Genomic DNA, 26,328 nt, shown 5'->3' on the forward strand with positions numbered 1-26,328 from the left:
TGCTGCCAGACGGTGACGGAGAAACACAAGCTGAACGTGCCAGAGACCATGACTGAAGTGCTGGATGTGTCCGATGAGGAGGGTGAGTCATGTTTCGCACCACAGCCTGTCAACATGAACCCACAATGAAGCCCTCAAAGTAAAGAGATCGCTCATTAAAGCCGAGCTGTAAGTGTTGGATTCATTAGGTGGCCAGGAGTACACCTCCAAATATACTGTAGCTGTTTGCTAGCTTGTTAGCCGTAGATAAATCAGGTTGTAGCCTGTAAATTTGGTGCAAAAAATAATTGATTAATACAGTTTTAAGGAGCAACTAGCAGGTAACTTAGATAGATTTAATTTAATTTAGTTTATGCGAGAGGTGCAGTTGTGAGTTTGTGTGCTGTCCACCCACAGCACTGAGAGCCATCGATGATGATGATGTTATGTCAGACGACTCCATGGATGACGAAGGTATCCAGCTCGGTGCTTTTGTGTGACGACTTGCTGTGCTGGTTTTACAGGGAGACGTGTAGTCGTGTGTTATGCATGGTGAATGAGCCTGTAGACTGCCGATTGGTTAAATGCTGCGACACTAACTGTGATATATGAGTTGGATACCAATGAGGGAAAGAAAGCTGTGTATACAGATGGACGACGCATCTCCATCTGCTCTTATTGTACGAAACTGATGCCAAAATACCCCCCGTGACGGGCGCTATAAAAAGATGGACATGGAGAGCTCCCTGAAAGTGAAGCCAAACCCTCTCTGTCGCCCCCTGCTGACTGGCTGCAGTATAGCTCATAAAGCCCGCCTCCTCCATGTTAACAGATGGGACATGAGTTTTGATGCTATCAAAATGACGATTGACAGCTCTGTTGACAAATCGGACTCCTGCGGATTAGCAGAGCAGAGGAGGAACGGCGAGAGGAGACGTAAAACAATCACTACAGTCATGTCAAAGAGATTGTTGTTTCTTCAAAGCTTATTTCATTAGTGATCTATTAGGGAAGACTGACTCCCTGGAATGCTGCTTAACTAATCTCTGACTCCGTTAGCATGCGGGTGTTAGCATTAGTGTTTCAAGATGCATTTGATGTAAGAGCCAAAAGATTTCTTGTGTGTTTGAGAGAATCAGAGTGAGTGTTTTATAGGTATAATAAGTGGATTGTGTTTTTTCCTCTCAGTTGAAGTACAACAGTGGCCTGTTTTTAGGAGATATTTAAAGAGAAGTAGAGAAACTTCAGGTCATCTCCTCGTTTCTTTTGTTTTTAATTCACAATGAGCTTGTGAGCAGGGAGAAGTGTCTCATCCATGTTGGTTTAGAGGTTTAATAAGTAGGATTTTTCAAACTGGGCCCCTCTTCCTGCGCTCTCGTCACCAGAAGCTCACTCTCACTCACATGCCCACCCCGCCAAGCTCACACCGACAGCATCACGGTTACCTTTGCATGCCGCCGGTTAGCCTGTCCTACCCGGTTTGAGGCACCTACATGTGCAACAGAAAGAAGGCCACCTCTGCATCGCCCTTTCGCCATGTTCGCCAGTCTGAATGGGGCCCAGCTGCTCCCACTCCCACACTCACCTGTACGCTGTGATTGGCTCAACATCGCCCCTCCTGAAAACGTCCCATGCAAAGCAAAACACCAGAATAGATGCAGAGGGAGGGGTCTCACAAGGGTCTGCACACACTCACCAACAACATGTATAGAGGCCCAGAAGTGATGATTTATATTATATGTGTAAAAGTCTAATTTAAGTAATTTACAATGAAAGTTGTTTTTATGACCTTTGAAGCAGTCGTTGCTTATTATTACACAAACGTATCCTACTACGCTAACACGTTAGCACTGGAGCTACATTCAGATACGTTTCTCATTAATCAACGTCTGTTCTCCCAAGGCGATGACACGATGACGGGTGACGGAGGAGAGTACCTGAGGGCCGAGGACCTGCGGGAGCTGGGCGACGACTCCCTGCCGGGACAGTATCTGGACGGGATGAACTACCTCCGCTTCAGCCTGGAGGGCGGACGCACCGACAGGTACGTTTCCCTCGAGTAAACTTTAACATGAACTCCTGTTAATCCTGTTGTGTTTCTGTGCTGACCCTGTTCCTGTTTGATGACTGATATTTGCTGGTTCTGACTTTATCATGAATCAGTGTGTGTTTCTATACGACATCTTTCAAACTAACCGCCTGTATTTGTGTTTGTGTATATCTGTGTTTGTTTGTTTGTTTGTGTTTGTGTGTTTTAACCTCTCCTGCTCATTCTTCATCGTCGGTCTCCCTTGTCATGCCTCCATAGTCGAATGCAAAGGTATGTGCTGACGCTGGCCGAATGTATGGCCCGTTAAATCTTCGGCACTGCTGAGATAGCCGTTAGCTAACTGCTAACTGATGTTTGATTATATTGATATCAAGGTTTTTGTTGAGACGTTCACGGTCCCCTGACGATGAATCGTGTGGACTTCAATGATTCCTGTTTTGTTTGGGTGTTTGTTTACGTAGCGCCATCATCAGATCAAATTTGTAAAGATATCTATAAAGACATTCTCATGAGATGTATTCACGTGCTGCTTGATCCTTTTCCTGACTTGGGAAGTCATTATTTTTCTTCAGCGTGTTCATTAGCTTCGTAATATGGAACCAAATTGGACGCTACAAAGACGATGTTATTGCTAAATCCATGTTTCTGTGTAATATAACGCTGAGTTTGTCAGTTAGCAAGTTGGGTAACAAGATTTTCTAAAGATGGCTTCACGTCTAAAACTCTGATTATTCCGACTCCTCATGAACGCAGGGACACTTTGGCTGCTTCTCAAGTCTCTTATTCGATATTTCCTCGCTCCTCGCTTTAACCGGAAGTAGTTTCAGAGCCGCCATGTTGGACCATTTAAAAGCTCTAATCGCTGCTCGGAGGAGCGAGAAGGTAATTCTGAGGAGCGTTGAGCGATGACACATGCCGACAAGCCCCCTTACTGATTGGACGCTGCAGCAGATCAATAGCCTTTCATACCGGAGACAGAAAGAAGCGGACTTTTAAGGACGCCTTGAAACCGACTATAAACAACGTCGGTATAAAGAGTTGGTATTTGACAATCTGTAAATTGCTGGTCTGAACATCAGAAGTAGAGAAACCAAATAAAAGCAGCACACAGTCTAAACACAGACTGCAGCCTGTTTATGTGCAGGTGTTTGTTAAACAGGATACAGAGAGAAAACACTGTGACTGTGTGTTTAATAAGGATAAACACAGAGCGTGTTAGCAGACACAAACAGCTGTTGAAGCCGACTGACAGCTGATCCAGCTGTGATCGGCTGACGCAGTCATCATATACGCACTTCGCTTGACAAAACACGTCTCTTCGTGCACCTCTGGTGGGAGGGACTAAGATGCAAGTGAGGGATGCATGGGTGCAATTTAAGAGACTTGGGAAGCAGCCTTTGTGTTCACTGTTAGTTAGCAATGTTAGCATGCTAACATACTCAACAAAGTTGTGACCTTGGTGAACTCAATCCCTCCTAAACATTAGCATGTTAGCATCGTCTGTGTTTAGTTTTGTTTAAAGCATCTCTGTGCAGATTTACAGCAGCTAATAGACTGTTAGCCTGTCAGTTAGCCGTTTTAGCATAGTTAGTATGTGTGTGTGAACATATTAGCCTTTATGCTGTTTAGTTTCATGCTGAGAACATCTTCCTTCTTTTCTTCTCCAGTTCTGAGCGGTCCTTCACCCCCACCCACCACAGCTACTACTCCCCCAGACATGAAGGCATCATGGATGAGATGCTCAACTGTCAGGTACAGAACATCATTGACATACAGCCGTGCAGTCGTTGCAAAAAACTTTAATCGTTGGTAGTTAAGTAAAATAAATAAGACGAGGCTTTCTGTTCGGTTCCAGGTTTCGTCACTTGCCCGGGAGAACGAGAGGGATTCGTACCGGCTGAGTTGGGGCACAGAGAACCTGGACAATATCGCTCTGTCCTCCAGCCCCATTCACTCTGGGTGAGTGTGTTTTAATAAGAACGAGAAACAAACCGAACAAAGTGGACGAAATGTACAAAGAAGAAGAAATGTACATGAACTGAAGCAGCTTGTAAATTCATAAATATGCATTAAAATCCACTTTAATCTTCTTTAGGTCCCCAAAGCTTGGCTGCTATTATGTACTTATTTAACCAATTAGGAAATGCTGTAATTATATGTAATTAACCGTCATTTAAATCAGTGTGGAAGTGGAGTGTTTGCTCTCACTTGGCAGCTGTTACTGCGCGCATGTTGCTGCTCTGTACAGCTTTGGTCATATTTATAGGGAAAAAATAACCTGGAACAATTATGTTATATAGGTTTATGTTTCCACAATATGATAGGCCACTATCCAAATAATGTTTAAAAAAAAATCACCTGAAAATTCTTAAAATAAATTTAATTTATTTAGTCTTGAAAAGTCTTAAATTGACGTTGCACCTGCAGACACCCTGAAATGACCACATATTACCAGCGCATAATGCAAACATCATTACACAGTATGTTAACATTTCTTCGTGTTTCAAGGTAAAACTGTACATGTTAGTTTATGTGAGTTATCATGTTCTCATTCTTAAAGTCTCTGCTCTCTATTCCTCTCCGAGTTTCTCTTCCTCTCCTCTGAACTCTTGACCTTTGACTCCTCTCTGTCTGATGTGGTTGTTGTTTTCAGCCAATCCTCTCCGTGCCACGATCATGGAGACCACAGCAGGTGACCCTCTGCACCTTGGTTTAATCACTCTCCTCCTCATCTTCATCACTCTCTCTTCCTCCCCTCACAGTGTGCTCTCCTGGTGGAGAGGTGTATGTGTGTGTACCTGTCCTCAGCAGACACCGCCTCAGACACTTTGATTTAAAGTATGTCCCAAAAAAATACTGGAACGCCCCTTTAAATAGTGAAAATCTGGGCTGAAGAGGCGGTGAAAGTTGAGGATGTTGTTGTTGATTTCATGCCATGTGAATTGTGCATTTTCACTAACACAGCGGTGTGTTCATGTCGGCCTTAAAAAGTAAGAAAAAGTAGTTTTATATATTTATTAAAGTAAACCACTGAGACGTGTTTCATGGAGGAGGACAGCAGTCTTTGTCTTCTAACACTTGATTGGTCGTGTCGCTGGATATAATAACTCGTGTCAAACTGTAGCATCACCTCATCACACCACACTCCCCCTCATTGAGACGTGTGATCCATGTGCATACAGTCTGTGCCACTTTGCATGGGGGGTGACGACAGACAGCGTCAGATATCTGAAGTCATAAAGTTTGCAAGTGTTATGGAGTTGGAGCCGTTGATCATCATGACCATTCTGGGATGAGAAAATAGACACCAAAGGAGCAAAGTGGCCGCAGCCGATATCTGTCTGCAGAGCCATGCGTGGTAGTAAGACTCTTAAATCATAGCTTTATTAATCACATGACATAACAAAGAATATTAGATAAAAAGTAAAGTTTGCTTTAAAGTGGACATCATAGCTACCATGATGTCACCAGAAGGTTTATAGGCTACGGGTTTGAAGCCTTTAGTTTGCCGTTTTGGAAGTTGCCATCTTGGTTATTTGGAGCCAGAAGGAAGAGGTTAGCAAGCACTAAGTTAACAGCTAGTGCTTGTGCTAGCTTTGGTTAGAAAGATGTATCCTTGGATGCTAATTTGGCTAGCGAAAATAGCGTTTAAACAACTTTCAATGATAAAGCTCCGTAAACAGTGAATGAAAGGACAGTGATTAAAGCTTATTTATTTAGCGCCTGCTTTTAAATCAAATGTAACTTTAAAGCTAAACATTTTTAATCCTTTGTAGTTTAAAATGTTTAAAGTTTACAACAACTCGACAACCACATGCAGAGTGTGTAAAAAGTTTTGGACTAGTAACCAATTCAGGCAGAAACTAGTTCTTAATTTCCACCTTATATTAAAAGTGTTCACGCTCAAACAAAAAGTAGCTTTGGTGTCTTTGTTCTCACCACTCAATGGGTTCAGTCATACATGTTTCTAATGTGTGAATATCTCCTGTTACATCGCAGCTTCCTGGTCAGCTTCATGGTGGATGCTAGAGGTGGAGCCATGCGTGGCTGCCGGCACAACGGCCTACGCATCATCATCCCGCCCAGGAAGTGCAGCGCGCCCACCCGGGTGACGTGTCGACTGGTGAAGAGGCACCGCCTGGCCACCATGCCCCCGATGGTGGAGGGCGAGGGCCTGGCCAGCAGGCTCATCGAGGTGGGGCCGTCCGGAGCTCAGTTCCTCGGGTAAGACCGAAGGGAGGGATGGTGGAACCGGTGAAGTGTTTCCAGGTTAGAGAGAAGCAAAAAGCTCAGACCCCAGAGACGACATGAAGACGCAGGTTTTCGGGCGGGTTTAGGAAGTAAGCGGGAAATGGAATTTAAAAAGTGTTGAAGATGAGCAGTGTAACGGGGTGTTCAGACCAAAAGCGGAGCAAGTTTATCGTAGCCTAACAGCGCCGAGTATCTCCTTACATCCTGAGCTTGCATAAGAAGCGGACAAACCAAACTCCATTCAAAAAAACATGCATTTTAGAGTTTTGAAGGTGGTTTGGAATCGTTTTCCCCTGTTTATTGCAGTTAAGTAACAGCACAATCCCTTTATGTTTGGTTCATAACGCTGCTGAAACAGAACGGCGGTAGTTGGTGTCCATCAGAGAAATCCTGGTGCTGATCCGAGCTAACAGCTCATCACACTGGGCAAATTAATCGAGACAGATCCTGGAGGAGGAGGAGACGTTAAAGAAAATGTCCCTCCCTTTCGGTCTGAACACATCATAAGATGGAAACGGGTATCATGGGTAAACTTTACATCTCGGCTGGTCACTGAGAAGCTTCCAACCTGCTGCCCTTTTTCGTTCAGATTAATTTAACCTCTGCTCTGCCTTACTAATCCTGTTTCTGTATCTGCTCTTGCTTTCTCCCAGCACCAGGGTTACTCTTTGCTCTTCAGCATGCCCTGTTTTCTTTCATAACAGCTGCTGTCTAACTCTTGTTTAACCTGATCCCTAACCCTTAATGAAGAAGCTTTTCTTATTAACTCCACCTGCAGTTTGTTGCACCATGATTGGTTTGATATGTGGCCTCAAATTCTGCCCCCTGCTGGTAATGCTTAATGCTAGTGTAGGAACCTTTAAAATACAAATGTCCTTACTGGGGTTGTCAGGATACCAGAATTTCAAACTTCGATAAGATACTGATAAAAAAGTGATACCTGCTTCGTTACCACGGCAACAAGTCCTACGAAAGAAAAATAAGTTTCCTCCAGGAGGAGTGTGAGCTGGTGTCTGCCCTTCAGCTGTGTTTCTATTCTTATTATTCTGCTGTGTTTGGGACGTTTCTAGACGTCCATCGCAGAGGTCTGCAGGCTCCTGGCGTGTCTAGGGCAAGTTCATTCTCTTAACACAAAGTGCGTATAGAAGAGAATAGGCTGGCTGGCAGTGGGTGGTGTGGGGCTACACCTGAGGAACCGGGTTAATTGATAAGCCCCGCCCACTACCAGCTAATAATGTGACTACTAAAGAGCATACTGCTCAACCTTACAGGCCGCAGGTCGGGACTAAATGTGCTGTCTTTCTGCTCTGCTCTCTGTCTCTCTGCAACAAACACAATCCTACGTTTAGCATCTTTATGAGACGTGAAAGAGACGTGACAGAGGGCTGTATCAGAGCTCCGGGTGTGACGGAGGGCGGAGCAGACAGTCGACTTCCACCTATAAGAACTAAACCCTGTCCCTTCCTGCGGGGTCGTACGGAGGTGTAGGCCTGTTAGTTTGTTGTTTAACCGCTGTGAAACAGTCAGAACGTAATCATACTTCTCTGTTTCACCGCTTTAACGGCGCTCACTCTCCTCACTTCCTGTCTATGACGCTCGACCACAGCTGCTCTCTCTCTCTTGCTCTCAGCGGCTTTGGGTCTGACGGCAGATCTGTAGATTTTTAAAGCTTTTTAAAGCTATCGAATGTAAAAAATAACGATTGTATCGTTTTAAAACACGTGGTATCGAAGAAGTATCAAAAATGTTGACAACCCTAGTCCTTACTCGACTATGAATACGTACACCTAAACCCAAGGATGTTTAATGTTTAATTCTTTGTTTAAATTAGATGAATATGAAAGAAAGGAACAGAAGAAAACAAACAAAAGAAAACTTATAAATATTGAGAAAATAACTTAAAATGAGCCGATGTGTTTATATTATATATTTTGTGTTTTAAAAATTTAAAAAGGTTTTTTATTTGTTTATTTAGTTTTGGCCACTTTAACTCTCCGTAGTCATGCAGCCAGAAGTGACCACAGTGTTTAGAATCTCACTCCAGGGTTCCTCTTTCTTTTTGCACCCAACCAAAACATGACGTGTGCTCTCTCTTCCTCCCTGCTGCGTGGACGCTCGCAGTAAACTCCACCTCCCCAATGCGCCTCCACCTCTTAACGAGGGAGAGAGTCTGGTTAGCAGAATCCTGCAGCTCGGCCCGCCGGGGACCAAATTCCTCGGGTACGGTTATGCATATGAAACAATCCATGGATGCCGATCGTAGTGTTTTCATTTACAAACCTCCCATTTAATAATAATTTCTACATTTGTTGTTGTGTTTTCATGCTCATGCTCGTCTCTTGTACCCGCTTCACGACCCGTTAGACCATCCCATTACTGTCACTGCTGCGTGTTCCTTTCTTTAATCCCTCTTTTCTGCTCACCCTTTTCTGTCTCTCTGTTTAAGTGCTTCCTTTTTTCTTTGTGTTGCATTAAAAGTCGTTTATTATTATTATTATTTTTGTGTGAGATTTAAATGGTTGTTTGGCCTGTGAGTAGCGAGGAAAGATAGTTTCCCATCATGTTGCTTTAAGTCTGTAATGTTCATAACTTCTGGCTTTTTGCAGGAAAACTGCAGATTTAAAAGCCAAGATTGAAACAAAAATGTACAATTACATCATATAAACATATTTAAAGTTTTTCATCAAAAGTTTCATAAAGAGAAACAGATGTAACCACCTTCTTCCAGGCCACAGAACCGCCTTAAATATCACGTTTAAAAGCCATGTTTGTCCCATGTTGTACTTGTAGCATGCTTCTTATAGATATATGTTGCTGCAGCTAGTTTGTTGTGCAAATAAGGTGAGTATTAAAGTGTGAGTTAAATATAAAGATATCTGACATGCACTTTTTTTACATTTAGAAACAAATGCACCCGATCAAAGTACGTCTACAGACAGAGCTTGTTTTTGCCACTCAGGCTCAGATTGGTTACAAAGATACTTTTTTTGTGTCGTGGAAAGTTGCTTTTTTCTTCACCCAGAATCAGCAGTAACATCGCTCTATCCAAAGCAACCAGACTTTATTTACAGATATACACACAGGTAGCTGCCGGTCGCTCAATCAGTTTTTACTGTTGTGTTTTTCAAAGGATTATTTTGTGTCCAACACATCACATCATAATACAAACAAACTATCCAGTCGAGGGTGTGGTAGACCAGTTAAAGTTATAATCTCTCTTTGGCGGCCCCGATGGTGATAAACGGTAATTACAGGAGCACACTTCCCAGATATCAGACAGTGCTGCATGTGTGACGTCCACGGTCGGCTCCGGTTGTAACTCTTGATTTTCCTGGCTGACGGTCGCTTTCCTTTTCAGACTGTTTGCTTCATCTGAGCGTCGAGTTTGTTTCTTCTTCTTTGGATTTTCACTTCTTGTTGAAGTTGTATCTGTAGTCATCCATCTTTTCTTTGTTTGTTCAGCCATAGTAGATTACTGTTTACTTTTCCTACCTATTAGTGATTAAGAATATAAGAATATTCAAAAATCATCACCTGTGGGTACAAAGAAACTCTGACATGTTGGGTTCTATAGTACAACAGTTAGTACAGATTTCACGGGAGCCTTCTCAACGTCAAGAGGCACTTGTACACTTGTATTTTCAATGACATTCTTTACTCGCTCACATGACTTCGCCTCTGCCCCTCCAGTCCTGTGATCGTGGAGATCCCCCACTTTGCCGCCCTGCGGGGTAAAGAGAGGGAGCTGGTTATCCTGAGGAGCGAGACAGGAGAGAGCTGGAAGGAGCATCACTGTGAGCACACCCAGGAGGAGCTCAACCAGATACTCAACGGCATGGACGAGGGTCAGTCTCTGATGATGCAAGTGTGAGTCTATTCTTATAACCCACATGAACGTCCCTGATTACATTCATCTCCTCCTATAGAGCTGGACACGCCGGAGGAGCTGGAGAGGAAGCGCATCTGCCGCATCATCACAAGAGATTTCCCACAATACTTTGCGGTGGTGTCGCGCATCAAACAGGACAGTAATCTGATTGGTCCTGAAGGAGGCATCCTGAGCAGCACCGTGGTTCCCCAAGTGCAGGCAGTTTTCCCTGAGGGGGCCCTCACCAAGAGGATCAGGGTCGGACTACAGGTAACTTTACCTGACCCTTACGTTTACCTGTTTGCTGTGTTATTCTTACCTGCTGCAGCACTCACGTGTTAGAGCTTGGTTGTCAAACGATACATAGAACATAGTACATAGAATAAGTTGTTTGATCCTTTGATGGTGCGAGATGAAAGTCAGGGGATCACAAATTGTTTCCTCCAATAGTTCAGAGAGTTTCCCAGGGCAACACAAAACTTTTTCAACCATCTCCGACTGATCTTCCTCCTCCCCCAGACCCAGCCTGTGAATGTGGATGTCGTGAGGAAGATCCTGGGGAACAAGGCCACCTTCAGCCCCATCGTCACCCTGGAGCCCCGCAGGAGGAAGTTCCATAAACCCATAACCATGACCATCCCCGTCCCCAAGAGCAACTCTGACCCGGTCCTCAACGGCTTCGGAGGGGACACGCCCACTTTACGACTTCTCTGCAGCATCACCGGTGAGAGAACAGACGCTCCAAACTGTGTAGACGCCAACCAGACACATCTTCACTTTCTCATGTGTGTGTTTGGGGTGTGTGTGTCCGTCTGCAGGTGGAACAACGCCGGCTCAATGGGAGGACATAACAGGAACAACTCCGTTAACGTTCATCAATGACTGTGTCTCTTTCACCACCAACGTGTCTGCGAGGTAACACATGAAACAGCTATGACTGATTTAAAGCGACTCGCGCAGACCCAGCCTCACCTGTTCTTTCTGCTCTCCAGATTCTGGCTGATCGATTGTCGACAGGTCCAGGAGTCCGTCAACTTCTCCACTCAGGTGTACCGAGAGATCATCTGCGTCCCCTACATGGCCAAGTTTGTCATCTTCGCCAAGACCCACGATCCGATCGAGGCCCGACTGCGCTGCTTCTGCATGACGGACGACAAGATCGACAAAACCCTGGAGCAGCAGGAGAACTTCATGGAGGTGGCCCGCAGCCGAGACGTAGAGGTGAGGAAGGGGAGCGGACGAGGAATGTCTTACTGTCAGTGTTTAAATAAAATCATCACTTTTGGCTTCTGCTCACCTTATTGTTTATTCAACAGGTCCTGGAAGGCAAACCCATCTATGCAGACTGCTTTGGAAACCTCGTCCCCCTCACCAAAAGTGGCCAGCACCATCTCTTCAGCTTCTTTGCCTTTAAGGAGAACAGACTAGCACTCTTTATCAAAGTGAGCTACTCTTCATTTGTTTAAAGAGCAACTTGCAGTGACGTAACAGAAGCGAGTCCCGCCGATTAATGAGGTTTAACATGAATACGCTTCTATATAACATGCTAAGAATTAAGAGCCTGTCAGGCATCAGAGAGAGCAGGAACAGGCCAGGATGAGGAGCAATAAGCCTTCCCGTTCCTGCGCTAAACGCCCCCCCAGGCAGGAGAGCGAGCTCTGCTCCTCTTCCTGTCAGGAGAACGGTGTCTCAATGTCCCGTCAAGCTAGAATTTGTGCAACCGGCACAAACGCAAAAATTAACCATCATAAGAGCTGGTGAAATGCATGTTACACTACCGAAATAACATCTACACAGTACGCTACGACCGCTCAGACTCACTACCACCTACGTCTGCACGTTGAGCTAATGCAGAGTCAGACCCCGTGAGTCCCTCTTGTTGCGTAACATGACGCCATGTTGAGAAAAAAAGCAAAAATATTTACCTTTTCCACAGACAAGATCGAGTATTAATGTAGTAAAAAAATTGACCTGCAAGCTGCTCTTAAACTAACTGAGCTCTCTCTGTTTGCATCTAACATTTGATCCGTCTTGCAGATCCGAGACAACACTCAGGAGCCGTGTGGCCGTCTGTCCTTCATGAAAGAACCCAGGAACTACAGGGCACTCACCCAAAACGCCATATGCAACCTTAATATCACCCTGCCATCATACTGCAAGGTAAGAGCACCATGCTGTTGTTTAAATCCACCAAGGAGGCGTTCTGCTGATAGCCTCACTTCCTTTTTTATCGGATATTACGCCTTACTTATGCTCCGTGTACCTTTTCCTTGGTTAAACACGACACGGTACTATTTGCCATCCCAGATAAGTCAAATTCCCAGGATGCATTGACATCATTAACATGGCTAGCGTTAAAGTTTGACTGCGCCTAACAAGTTGAATCTCGCTTAACGCAGCCTTACACACCACTCTCTTCCCCTGACTCGTTGTCCTCGTTGCTATGATAACCACACATTTCCCCGTTGTCTTTTCTTCCCGCTAAATGTTGTTTCTATCTGTACATCTTTCTGCTTCTTGCTGCTTTTTGCTCCCTAAAGGATTCAGATTCAGACGAGGAGCAAGAGGAAGAGGTAAAAGCAGCCACCGCCCCCTCCCCCCCTCCTCTACTAACTAGCTCTGCTGACGTTTCCTGTCTGCTGTTTTGTTATCAGGACTAAACAATGTGTACAAGTAGTCAAATGTTATAGTAAATTAAATAGTGATTGTTCAGAGGCATAGCTCATTTTTTTCTGTTGTTTTCGGTCAGTCCTTTGTGTTCTTTTTTCCTCGTGCTAGTTTTTGAACATTCAGCACGTACAGCGAATGAAACATGATTAACTGTTGCTTCTTCCTCTTTTTTCCAGACCTGCACGCACGAGAAATGTAAGTCTTTCTATTTAACTGTCTTTAAATCACTTCTATTATAACACTGCACATGTGCATGTCTTTATTAACCAGATTAATAACTTATAATATTGTACTGTCATACTAATGTGCAGAGGAATAACCAGACTGATACTACCTGCCTAGCTTAGCCGTTAGCTTAATCATAGACCTCATACATCTTTTCAAAGTCCTTTAAGCTTCATGTATTTTTGTCTTGTCAAAAAGGCCTGACCTGCATCTCCCCATGTCGACGTTCTGCTTCTCCTGAGGCTTAACTTCACTTTTTTGATTTCCTTTTTTTTTTTTCTGATTTCACACGTGCCTCCATTTCTTCACTTAAACTCTTTAATCTTCACAATTTGAGACGGGACATATGGAGAGCGAGTTAGACACTGCCATCTACGTATGTACATGAAAACTGAGCTCATTCATACTGTGGTGATGCCTTAGCATTAATGTAATCACAGGCGTATATATTACAAATTGTGGCAAGGAAACAGAACTGTTTGGTCGTTAGGTGGCTCCAAACGAAGGAGGGAGTGAAGCAACTGAGGTCTAACTAGCCTTCTAGCTAATACTGGCATATTTACAGTAAAGTTTATAATATGCACATTATCAGAGAATAAACTGAATGATATAATAATGTATAAATACCCATAGAATTAAAAGTTTAATCCAAGAGGCAACAGGACTTTAGCATCAGAAGTCAAATCAAATCAGCGATTTGGAGAATCGTTACACCCCGAGTAGCCTCCCCATTGTAAGGTCATCAGAGCGGCTTTTAAACGGGATGACAGGAGATGATGTGCCTGCTCAAATGCTCATCCTGCTCTAGCATCTCAGTTCGTGCTATGCTACGCCAGGGTTGTGCTAGCACCTTTGGTCACCCGAGTTTAAAACCTTACGTGCTCACACCCATGTGCGCTTGCGCTCAGAGTTCCTGAAACTGGATGCTAGTGATTTTGCAGGCACCCAGTTTTAGGAGATTAGAGGGCAGAATAATAGCTCCCTTCAGCTGTAGTGCTAAAGCGTAACGGTAAAGCAATCCTTCTGAATCCTTCCCTTTCTCCCGACCTTCCTTTGTTCACGTAGAACTGTGAAAACGGCTTTAATTGAACGTGACACATACATTGTGTTTGAGTATTTAACCTCAGAATCAAACAATGTTACATACATGAAGGATGTGTAATTAAATAAGTTCCATGTATGAAACTTAATGTGTAAATGGACCAAGAAATCACCACACTAATGAATGAAGAGAAGCTCTTCAACATGAGCACCTTTCATCCCGTAATTGGGGATTTACACTTCCCACTCACGCTTCACCATGACCCTCCCATCAGCACTTCCCTTTGCTTTGCATGGAAATAACTTGGCTTACATAAATGTGTATGCGTGTGATTGTATGTCTGAATGATTATATGTACTGTCTTGTTAATGAGAGTTCATTCGTTTTGTTTTTTTGGTGTGCTAATTTTGGATTCTTCCCTCAACACCATTTGTTAATGGTTTTTTGTTATTTCAGTTTTCATTTCAGATAAAAAGACTAAACGGAAGGCAAAGGGAATTAAATAACGCCCCTTCCTGCGAGATGTCTTTTGTCATATTAAAGAGATCTTCCTTCCTTTTTAGATTATCTGAAAGTAATTGATGTGTTTATTTTGTAGAAGGAAAAGCATCGCATGTCATCAGATATTGTAAAAGTTATCACTGGCTTTCTTTTCTTTGATAAACACAACTAGCATTCTAAGTTGTTTTCAATCCGCCTGTTATCACACTGACATTTGTCTCACATCAAAGCAATCTTGAGATGTTTCTTTGTTTTTCTGTTGTCCTTTTTTTCCATTGTACTTGTTGGTTTCTTGGTAAACTGGCGTCATTCATGGTTTTTATTGTATTTTATTTTTGTTGCATAGTTTTGTCTTGTGAGTGTGGGTGCGCTGACTGTATAAGCAAGTTATTTCCTGCTCATATCTTTCCCATCAGCATTATTTAGCCTTTGCTTTACCACAGTAAACCAAAAGACATGAAAGTATAAGCCCAATTCCTCTGATACCCTGATGTAGAACCCATTGTGAATCTGTTGTCCTTTGATCCCTGCAGTGTGTTCCAATCTTGTCCTGACCACACTCTCCAATGTCTGTCTCCTTTGATTTGAATTTTTGATTTTCTTTACTCCTTACTTGTTCTTCTTCCGTATGGAAGATGAAGAGACGGAGACATCAGTCCTGAAATCAGAGCTGATTCGAGAACCAGACCTTCTATCCGACGTGTCAGAGATGAAACAAGATTTGATAAAAATGACTGCCATCTTGACCGCAGACTCCGCTGAGAAATCTCCTTCCTTAGGAGGGTGTGGTCTAGAGAAAGGGACTGAGGATGTTTCTGGAGAGCCATTAGAAATAATGGAGAAGGACTTAGAGAAAGTCAAAGAGGACCTAGAGAAAGTCAGTGAGATACTGAGGAGCGGAACATATGAGGGGGAGGCTGCAGAGGAGGTAGCAAAAGCAGCTAGAATGGCAGAGGAGTGGGTCCTCCTCTCAGACAGTGAGATAGAGGAGGCCAAAAAGATGGCAAAATTAGAAACTCAAGAACCTGTCTTGCGGGAAAGTAGAGCTAATAGAGGGGCTCCCAGACCAAAAGCCATAAAGGACAGTGGTGATCTTAAAGAATACCTCCTGGATGCACCAGTAAGCTCCAAAACAAAAGCTAAAAAAGAGCCAGCTGTTCAAGAAAAATTCACTGATGTTGTACTGCGCAAAAGTGCAAAACCAACCACTCCAACCAAAGTGCATGACAAAACAGCCGCTGGTGATGTCAAAAAGCCGGTCAGAAGGAAGGGGAAGGACCAGGTAGAGGAATCGACAGAGGCAGGTGCTCTGCTAAGTGTGCCTACAGCCCCTTCCCCAGCGTCACCTGTATCCCCGGTTGTTGAAGAAACTCCCATTGGGTCAATAAAGGACAAGGTGAAAGCCTTACAACAGAAAGTAGAGGCAGAGCAAAAGAGCAAAAAGGTTACTGGAAGCAAGCCTTCACAATTGCCTGTTATGAGCAAAACCTCTCCAAAAGCCAAAGAAAGCCCTAAATCAAAACAGGGCCCTCCGAAATCCCCCAAAGCTGAATCTGAAAAACTTGAGGAGACTATGTCAGTTAAAGAACTGATGCAAGCATTCCAGACGGGGCAGGACCCCTCAAAGAGAAAGTCTGGGTTATTTGAGCTCAAATCATCTACAACATCAAGAACAGAGAAAACCACAAAATCAGAAACCATCCAGTCAAAATCCACGACCAAGGCAATAACCTCACGCGTCTCTCAAGAACGAGAAGTATCTTTGGATTCCAAACCTCGCAAGAAAGTTTCTGAGTCCACTCAGCAAGACAGAGAGAAAGAAACCAAGTCAGTTGCTGCCGCCCATTCAGAGCTAACTGAAACTGTAGACTTTGGAAATAGTGGCCTTGATGATAGCTCTGACAGCTCAAAACATGAGGGTGTGGCAGAGTCACTAAGTGCCAGTTCTGGAGATGCAACCCCTCATCTGAGCTCCGAGGACAGTTTCAAACATGAGGGTCTTGCCACTCCAAGCACAAGCCCAGAAAGTCTTTGTCTTTCTCCCAAAACTGGACAGCAGGCATCCGAGACTTCGGCATCAGCTGCCCCAACAGTCAATAAAGAAACTAAAGAGACAGAGAAGTCTGGAGACTCTGGTGTAGGGACCACTGGTGACCAACTGTCTACAGAATTGGCCCTCCCTGTCTCTTCCAGCGAGGCTGCCGATGACTACACTACAAGTGAGTCTATATCTGTTAGGAGGAGCGAGCCTGAGCCATCAAAACCTCAAAAGCTTACAAAGAGAATTTCAGAGACTGTAGAAACTTTTCTTAGCGATGATGAGAGCCCTGATCATCAGCTAGAATTGCCTTTAGTTGGTTCTCCAGCCTCTAGATCCTCTTTACTGCGTCATGAAAGCTTAGAACTGCATTTAAAGCAAGACTCAGATGCCCTCAGTCCATTAGCTGATGACTCTTTGACAATAAGCCACAGAGACTCTTTAGAGGGTAGTCCTCTCATGGAAGAAAACTCCTCCCATAAGTCCCCAGACTCTATTGAGCCTAGCCCAACCAAGGAATCCCCTCCTCATGACTCATTAGAAAGCAGCCCTGTAGAGCAAAAAAGCCACCCATCCTTCCCATCAGCTCTAGGTCCATCTAGTAAACCCTCTAGCCATCCAGAGCCTTCCAAAGAGTTTCCCCAAGATGCTTTGCGTGGTAGGCTGCTTCGAGACCATGAGGCTAGTGCTGATGATGACAGTTGTGAGCAGACATCTCAGATGACCAGTTCGGGTAAGAGTCCCCTCTCTCCTGATACACCTAGTTCTGAAGAGGTAAGTTATGAGGTAAACCCCAGACCCCCAGATCATACATTCCTCACTGTTCCATCCAAACCGGCTGTCATCCCTGAAGACCCAGAAGAAGAGGATACGTCAGACAGCTATGAAGCTCAGAGAAAAATAACTCCAGAGGAAGAAATGTTTAAGATGGCAGCAAAAATAAAAACATTTGATGAAATGGAACAAGACGCGAGGAGCAAAATGAACTCTAGAAAAGATTTGTGTGCCTCAACAGATGCCAAAATAGGGGATGACAGCTATGAAACATTAGACCAAAAAAGTGAGAAGCTTTCGCAGAATGAATATGGGCTCAGTAGACCCGCTGAAGATTCAAAGTTAGCTCTTTTTATTGATCCCCATATTAAAGTTCAACCTCCCTCTCCTTTTTCAGCAGGTTTGCATGATGGATCCCACAGCAAAGAGGTCAACAAAACAACAACAGCCAGTGTCACTTCAGAGGGACCTCACTCTGTCTCAGACCAGCAGCATTCAAAATCCGAGCTTGAAACTGAACAGGAACAAAGAATCCCACAGTCTGTAAAAGACGATAAAGACAGTAGTGCCAAAAAGGCTGCCGTAACATCAAGCACTGCAAACAGGACTGATGAGCAAAAGGAGGAGAGTTTAAGAAAATCAAGAGTAAATGAAGGAGATGATAACGATGGTCAAGAGTTAGGTGTTAGCAATGAGCAGACTGGTGTCCTTAAACAAGGTAATAATGTGACAGATGAAGTGAAAGAAGATAAAAAGGGGCATACAGGAGCACCAGAGGCTGGATCCAGTGCTAATGTTGCCTTGGATCAAACAAGGGAACATTTCAAACCGGAAGTCTGTATCTATGACGACACAGAGGAGGATGAGGAGATACTGGAACCTCCAAAAACGGAGTCAAAAGGGGTCACTGCAAGGGTAGAGACAGACTCGTGGTCTGCAATGCGGGAGGATGATGCCGCTTTTGCAGCTCGTGTCAAAGAAGAGGAACAGAAAATATTAAATTTGGTGGTGGACCGTCAGTCTCTGCAAGCAACCCCAGACACAACACCTGGTAGAACACCGACAGAAGAGAGCACTCCTACCAGTGAACCCAACCCTTTTCTGTTCCAGGAAGGGAAGCTGTTTGAGATGACCCGAAGTGGTGCTATTGACATGACTAAGAGGAGCTATGAGGAAGAGGGGGCTGGCTTTGCCTTTTTCCAAATAGGCGAACAGCCTTTAGAGGAGCCTCTCGTAGAAGAGGCCAGGGAAGAAGGTATTAGATCAGCAGAAGAACCAGACGTTGGCCTCAATCTGACATTAGAAATTAAGACTGAGGAGACTGAGGAGACTGAGAAGACTGAGAAGACTGAGAAATCAAAAGAAAAAAATGATTCTCAGCTTCAGTCCCCACCCGAAGGTGATCAGCCTGTCTCTAAATCTGATCCCTCCAAATCTAAAATCCCTAAAATGGGAATCGCAGCTTCAGCCAAACCTACAAAGAAAGATCAGACATCCCCTGAAGCTCTAGAGACTAAAACAGAGAAAAAAATAACAGAAGGATGCTTAGATGTAGACACAAGTTCCCCTGACCAATTGATAACAAATGTACAGACAGCAGAAACTACAGTCACTAGATCAGTCTACCCCGAGCAGGGACAAGAGTCCTCTGACTCATCTCCAGAGGAACCACAGTCAGTGATAGAAGCCCCCAAACCAACTGGGAAGTCCAAACAAAGTGGTTCCGGTAGTGTTAAAAAGACTCCGGTCAAAACACAGTCTAAGTCTACTCCTCAAGGTCGCAATAAGTCCTCAATCCCCTCTCCGTCTCATTCAAGCTCCTCTTCAACCACTCTTAAAAAAGAGGCCTCCTTCACCTCAGAATCTAAATCTAGAATTCCAATCAAGGCTAGCAGTCTGAAGCCTGATTCTACTGTCAAACGTGCTGAATCTACCCAAGACAAAAAGCTGAAGGTCCCAGTAAAAAAGGACCCAAGGAGAAAATCTGAGACAGATGCAGGTCCCTCTGTTGATGTCAAAACCAAGACATCTTCTCCCAAAGCCAAGAGCTTCTGTGAGGGAGAGTCTACAAGGCCATCTGCTAAAAAAGAGGGCCGCCCCTTGAGTGCTGAGTCAGCAAAGTCTAAAAGCTTCCAGTCCAGATTGCCAGTCCGAGGAAAAAGTGGTCAGACATCTCCCTTAACAACACCAACTAAAGAGAAAAATGAGCCGCAAAAACAGTCCATTGAGTGCTTTGAAGAGATAGCCGATGAAGCAGCAAAACTTGTCGCAAGGTTGGCACAGGCAGAGACAGAGAAAGAACAAGAAGCTGCAGCCGTCAACTCAGATGATGAGAGCAGTCTCATTGATCCATCAATCATAGAAAGAGAAACTTTCCCTGAGATGCAGTTCCCTCCCTCAGGAGACGTCTTTCCCATTAGACCACTGTGGGACGACCCTGTTGAGACACAGATGCAGCGAATCCCAGACGATAAAGTCCAAAGTCAAGGTATCCCCCCAGTTTAAGGGGCCATTCTCTATCTCTTTAGACTTGATAGTACACTGTAGCTGTAAAGGTGCTGCCTCTCTGTCTCTTGTAGTTCAGTCCCATTGTAGTTGAAGAATCCATGTGTCACTTTTTGTGTTCGTAAAGACGTCTCTCTTTCCTTCTATGTGTGCTGAAAATCTCAAGATTGACTTAAAGGCTTTTTGGAACTTGAGAAAACAACTTTGTTGAAACTTTTGCTAGTATTGTACATTTCTTAAACACAGTGTAACTCTAAGATCTATCACAATAGTTCTTCACAGGCATATTATGTTTGTTCAAGGTTCCAATTTCATAATTTGATAGCATGAATTAACAAACTTACAGTGCTTAAAGAACAAGAAAGCCAGTGAAGACTTTTCGTAGGTGCCGTTTGTGAATGTGACTTGACTTGTTACACCTTGCGTCTCCGACCGCTCATGGCTGTCTGGTGGTATTTGCAGTAGATCCACAGGATGAGGCAGAGAGAAAAGAGCAACGGTTGGCCATTATAGCCGACCATCTGGGCTTCAGCTGGACAGGTGAGTCACACAATAAAGGCAGTGATAAAGCCATCTAACGTGCTGCTAGGCTCTCAGAATTAATTTTAAATGTATCTCTGGATTATCATAATGATTATATCGCAATTGTTTGACAGAGCTGGCACGAGAACTGGAGTTTAGTGAAGAGAGGATTAACCTGATAAGGATTGAAAACCCCAACTCACTTCAAGACCAAAGCCACGCCCTCTTGAAACTCTGGGCAGAGAGGGAGGGAAAGCATGGTACAGGTTAGTAATGAGTGGGGTACAATCTCAGAATTTAAGGACAAAGTAAGAGCTTTTATTCAAAATGAAAGCAGAAGTACTTTCTCTGTCACCAGAAACAACGCTGATCAAAAGACTGACTAAGATCAATCGCATGGACATCGTTCACCTCATTGAAACCAAGATAATCAAGTCCCATCAGGACGAGACATCATCACATACCTATGCAGAAATAGAGCGGACCATAGCACTGGATCATAGTGAAGGTATTATTCAATCCAGTGCAGATTGATTATCAGTCTCTTATGTCTATGTAGAAAGTTCTAATTGTTTACTTTTGTCAGGTTTCTCTGCACTTCATGAAGACATCGACAGTCCCAGGTCAGGCAGGCATACAGACGGCACCCGAAGGAGTCCAGGCTCGGGACAAGAGGTACCTATGGTGTCAGCAGAGGACCTTTCCTCCAGTTTGTCGTCACTTCACGACACAACAGGTCGATCAGAAGCAGATTCCACAGCAAGAGGCCTTCTTAGAAATGCCCAGAAAGAGAAACTACAAAAAGAGATGGAGACATCATAGTAAGTTGTGCAGACCACACGTGCCTTAGCTTCCTAGCTACCTCGCTAAAGGGTTCTGAGATTTTTCTTTGACATACTATCTGATCTTTGGTTTACATTGCTGAAATTGGCATTTTGTGGAATATATTCTCTATGTTCTCTTGTTATTGATCATGAGTGACTGAATATAGTTTTTTTATTTTTCACAGCTCATCACAAAGAGTTTACGAGGAGTTGACAGACACGGTACACACAGGCAGTTATAAACAAGTAAGTCCTTTCTTCACAGTGTACCGCACCTCCCCCTACAACCTCCGATCCCATGTGATTGACCCTGTGTATAAAGGGGGGCCCAAGTTAGGTACCCAGACTACCCCACCTCCTTACCCCAATGTTGAACCATGTGATGATGAGGGGGCTGCTGGATATGAGGGGGCAGAGGGAGGAGAGGAGTGGAGCTTGGAGTGCTTACAATCCAGCCACTCTGAATACGATGTTGAGTATTTGTCACCGTTGCCTTGGCGAGAGTCTTCCAATTACTCTCGAACAGGCGTATGTGAGAGTCGACCGCTGTCTATCACCGATTTTGAAGAAAGCTTGATTGAGGGTGATCAAGCTGAGCAAGACTTTAGGAAACTCTCTATGGAGCTTATGGAAACCACCGAGGTGTCAGAAAAGACAGAACACTCAGCAAGTAAACGAAGGCTTCAGAGTTCTGTCACGGCAGAATCCATAAAGAACAAACAAATGTCTGGAAAGCACATGGATGAAGTTTCACGTCGACTCTATAAAGTCCTATATGGATATGATGTTGACCATATGGACTCACATGGTGAAGGTGTATCTGTAGATCCTATAGATTCATCCCCTGAAGACGCTATTCAAGTTGTAGTGAAGACGGATGAGGTTGAGGAAACTGCTACACATGAAGATATTACAAAGTCATTGCTTGAGATTAATGTGAACAAGGCCTCAATTTCTAGTGACCTTGATGTCAAATCAGTTCATGTCAGGAATCAGACCCAGGATGCTGCCACTCAGGCATTAGACGCTCCCTCTGAAGACAGTTCTATCATTCCAGTTTTAACGATCCAGAAAACAGAACTCTTGAGCTCAACCAGCTTTGTGCAGGTGTCACGTGACTCAACTTTTGAGCTGATAGATGGTCATTCAGCAGCTTTACAGGGAGCTGAGTACAGATTTGAAAAAACACAGTCATCAAGACAGGATGAAATAGACGTTGCGGTGTGTGTAGAGTCTACACTTGACACTGGAACAACCAAATATGGATCCTGTTTGCCAGAATCTACTTCTGAAACCATTTGGGAACTTAGCTTAGTTCATGATAGATCACCTTCACCTGAATGTGTGACCGATACAGAAATATTATTGACAGAGAGTAGGGCCTCGTCACCTGAATCAGTGTCTTCGGTTAATGAGCTGAATTTTCTTGCCCCTGATTCTCCGATACCTCAGTTTAGGCCCTTGTCTCCCCTGCCACCTCTTGCTTTTCTTTGGGAAACTTGTGATGCTGGAGCCTCTGTCCAAAGGCAGCCATTACTGAGTGTGCCAGGAGCCACGTCTACACTGTTAACAGCAGAAGCAGAGGAAAGGCCATTAACGCCAATGGTTTCAAACAAAAGACCATTTGGAACGCCAGTATCACTCGGCAGTGATTATAGTGGGGAGAGATCAATCTCCCCTCAATCATTAACTTTTGACATAGACGACAGAGCGTTGTCACCTGAGTCTCTGATTCTGGAAACGGCACAGTGGTTTTTTACATCCTCGGAGCGTGCGTCTCCTGAGAGCCCAACAGACTCCCCTATCCTAGATTTTGGACAATTCCCAGAGTCTCGGCCAACATCCCCAGAATCGTTAGCATCTGTAAACGAATATAGAGCATTGCCACCTGATTCACCTATACCTGAATTCAGTCAAAACTTGCCTGACTCAGCTGTTGTAATGATAGGGGAGAGATCTACTTCACCTGAATCGGTATGCTCAGATGTAGAATATGGCTCCATGTTTCCACAAACTGTTTACCTTGAAGGTAGAGCTGCATCACCTGCTTCAGTTGCATCAGGAGATGAATCTGACTCTGTTTTACCTGTCAGTGGACATAGGTCACCCTCCCCCCATTCAGGTGAATCTGCAGAGGTACCCTGCAATTCCATATCACCTGAACCATTTGTATCTGATCCAGAGAACAAACCACCAGCACCAGTGGACTTTGTATCTGAGTGTGATGATGATTGGGTTGTCATATCTTTGTCTGAAATTGAGGAAAGACCACTGCCAGAGTCAGTGCCAGACCGCAAAATAATCCCTCCACAGGGGGAGCCTGACATTAGAGCATCTTCTCCTGAATCAGAAACAAGTAATGACTCTGTGTCCTTAGATTCTTCCACACCAAAAGACATAACATTTGTGCATCATGCAGTTACTATAAATCTAAAATCATCGTCACAAGAATCTGGGTTGTCAGATACAAAAGATGAGGCTATGTCATTGCTATCATGTTTAGAGGATAAGCCTTTATATCCAGTTTCTAGTAGTTCGGCAAGTGATGATGGGCCGTTGCCTAATCCAATAACTGAACCACCTCTTGAAGAAGATGTAACACTTAGACCAAAAGGAGGGACAGTTTTTGGAGAAGCAGCATGTGCTGAGAAGCAGTTTGAAACAAAAACAAACAAAGGTTCCGGCCTAGAAAAGTCAAAAACTGAAGAAGAGAAATCAACCACTGAAGATAATCCTCTGAATACTGAAAGCAAAGCTCCCAAGACATCAGTAGTACCTGATGACAGTCTGTCTGACCACAACATTGTCAAACTACTAGCTGGAGCTGAGGCGTTGTCAAGTGATATTATTACAGAAGAATCTGGTGAGTTGTTTGAGGAAGTTCAAAACTCCAAAACTGGCAAAGCAAAATCTACTAGAAAGAAAAAATCCAAGAAATCAGTCAAAACTGAGTCTAAACATGAGGAGAACGTTACAGAATACCAAGAATCACCTGAGTTTTTAACATATGAATCTGATAAGGCTCTCTCACCTCTTTTGTCTCCTGAAACTGTATCTGAGGATGTTCAGTCTTCAGTTTCCGTTCAGCATCAAACACCTCTATCCTTAGCAGAATCCTCAGTGCCAGACCACAGTTTAACATACGATGCAGAATTTTGGAAGCTCATCTCTCAAATTCGCGACCCACAGTATGTTGGAGAAACATTTGTGAGTAAATTAGGAATGTTTCAGTTTCCTGGAACAAGAACAGAGTCTCATCAGGCAGAGTCAGATGTCACACTTGAAGAGGAAGCTGCATCTTTGCATTTAGAAAACTACCAAAGATCGCTTTCACCAGATTCTGAGGCAGAATATAGACCCATGTCACCTCAATCACTGTTAATGCTGGATGCACCTAGGCCAGGTTCCTCCAACTCAGGGAGGTCTGTAGATAGTCGGCAAGCTTTAACACCAGATTCCCCTATTCCTCAGTACTTCTCTTTCTCTGGACCCTCTCAGATTTACCAAAGATCTGTGTCAACAGAGTCGGTATTGTCAGATCTGGAGACTGATTTAGACATGTCATGTCTTGATGAGGAGAGACCAGCATCTCCGGATTCAGTAGCATCTGTGAACATAAACAGAACACTATCGCCTGACTCACCTGTTCCTGAGTTTGGACTCTCTCTACAAGAGCCAATTGTATTTGCTAGATTGGATCGGTCTTCATCACTTGAATCAATAACATCAGATGTAGAATGTGGATCTGTCTTTTCATCACTCTTTGAAGAGAACAGACCATTATCCCCAGATTATATTGATGAAAACAGGCCACTTTCACCAGAGTCGCCTATTCCTGTTTTTGGACAGGCTTTGCCAGAGTTTTCTCCTTGGACCACAGAGGAAAGGTCCTCGTCACCTGTTTCAGTTTGTTCAGATTTAGAATACGGGGAAATGTCTGTCTCACAACAGTCCTTTGAATTTAGACCCTCTTCTCCCGATTCAGCAGTCTCTGGAGATGACTACAGAGGTGACTCACCAATACCAGAATTTCAAACAGGGTTGACTGAATCAGTTCCAATCATTTCTCATAGATCATCTTCTCCTGAGTCAACTGTCTCTGATGAGGAATACACACAATCAAATGTAGACATGAGTATTTGCGAGCAGAGACCTGAGTCACCAGATTCACCAGTGTCTGCCACCACAGAGAGACCATTGGGTGGTAGTCATCAAAATGTACCTCTAAAGGCAATAAGGGTGCCAGTATTTAGACTTGTTTATGATGCTGAACTTTGGAAGCTAATTTCTCAAATACGGGATCCTCAATATGTTGGGGAGACTTTTTCCAGTAAAACTGGTGTTTTTGAGTATGCTGGAACGAGAATTGAGTATGTTCTGGAGGATTCAGATGGGAAAGAGGGACAGTTAGAGGATGGTGTAAAGTTCACGGCAGATTCATCTGATGCCGACCCAGTTTCAGTGGTTCAAGATGGGAAATCAGCTGCTGAGGCAACATTTAAAGCAAACCAGCTGATGTGTCAAATATATGACCCTCATTATGTAGGAGAAGCCTTTGTAAGAAAATCTGAATTGTTTGAAAACGTGGAGAATAATAAAGTGCACATTTGCCTTGATTCAGCTGCAGAAGAGACAGGTAGGCCAATGTCACCTGACTCTGAGGCAGAATATAGACCTTTATCACCTGAGGCCCTGAAGTTACTGAGTGTTCAGAGGTCTGATTCCCAAGAGACAGGCGATTCTTTTGATGACAGTAGACCTTTGTGTCCAGATTCGCCCATTCCTCAATTTTCTGTTTCGTTTCCTGAACTTCCAGTGGAACATCACAGGGCATCGTCTTCTGAACCCATGTCAGATACAGAACTTGAGGAGTTTGATGTTGTTGCATTATCAACTGAGTCAAGGTTATCATCTCCTGAATCTGAAGCATCTCTGATCAAACACAGGCCCCTCCCTGCTGACTCACCAGTGCCCGACTTTAGGCCAGAGTTACACAACCCTCTTGCTTTAGTTGGAGGATATAGATCATCCTCACCTGAATCAAGTGCGTCAGATCTTGAGGATTCATCGGGATTTATT

General features: G+C 44.0%; 1 protein-coding gene across 5 annotated transcripts in view; it reads left to right on the forward strand.

Moving 5' to 3' along the window:
* ank2b (ankyrin 2b, neuronal) overlaps positions 1–26,328 on the forward strand; it is a 133,433-nt gene that overhangs the window by 95,222 nt on the left and 11,883 nt on the right. For 2 of the 5 annotated variants that reach the window (XM_069671813.1, XM_069671814.1), the window contains 22 exons: positions 10–82; positions 1,882–2,023; positions 3,697–3,781; positions 3,885–3,988; positions 4,683–4,721; positions 6,029–6,253; positions 8,402–8,500; positions 9,971–10,125; positions 10,207–10,418; positions 10,668–10,872; positions 10,967–11,063; positions 11,141–11,369; positions 11,465–11,590; positions 12,186–12,308; positions 12,689–12,721; positions 12,995–13,013; positions 15,222–19,886; positions 20,366–20,443; positions 20,560–20,691; positions 20,763–20,933; positions 21,012–21,246; positions 21,435–21,495. In XM_069671813.1, the coding sequence (XP_069527914.1) occupies positions 10–82; positions 1,882–2,023; positions 3,697–3,781; positions 3,885–3,988; positions 4,683–4,721; positions 6,029–6,253; positions 8,402–8,500; positions 9,971–10,125; positions 10,207–10,418; positions 10,668–10,872; positions 10,967–11,063; positions 11,141–11,369; positions 11,465–11,590; positions 12,186–12,308; positions 12,689–12,721; positions 12,995–13,013; positions 15,222–19,886; positions 20,366–20,443; positions 20,560–20,691; positions 20,763–20,933; positions 21,012–21,246; positions 21,435–21,495 (7,308 nt within the window). Of the gene's footprint in view, positions 1–9; positions 83–396; positions 454–1,881; positions 2,024–3,696; positions 3,782–3,884; positions 3,989–4,682; positions 4,722–6,028; positions 6,254–8,401; positions 8,501–9,970; positions 10,126–10,206; positions 10,419–10,667; positions 10,873–10,966; positions 11,064–11,140; positions 11,370–11,464; positions 11,591–12,185; positions 12,309–12,688; positions 12,722–12,994; positions 13,014–15,221; positions 19,887–20,365; positions 20,444–20,559; positions 20,692–20,762; positions 20,934–21,011; positions 21,247–21,434; positions 21,496–26,328 lie in introns of all 5 variants that reach the window. The other 3 variants (XM_069671816.1, XM_069671817.1, XM_069671815.1) reach the window with 2 other exon arrangements.

The sequence above is a fragment of the Semicossyphus pulcher genome, unplaced genomic scaffold, assembly GCF_022749685.1.
Source record: "Semicossyphus pulcher isolate SPU_LCO1_2020_fin unplaced genomic scaffold, fSemPul1.0.p SCAF_21, whole genome shotgun sequence".
NCBI lineage: Eukaryota > Metazoa > Chordata > Actinopteri > Labriformes > Labridae > Semicossyphus > Semicossyphus pulcher.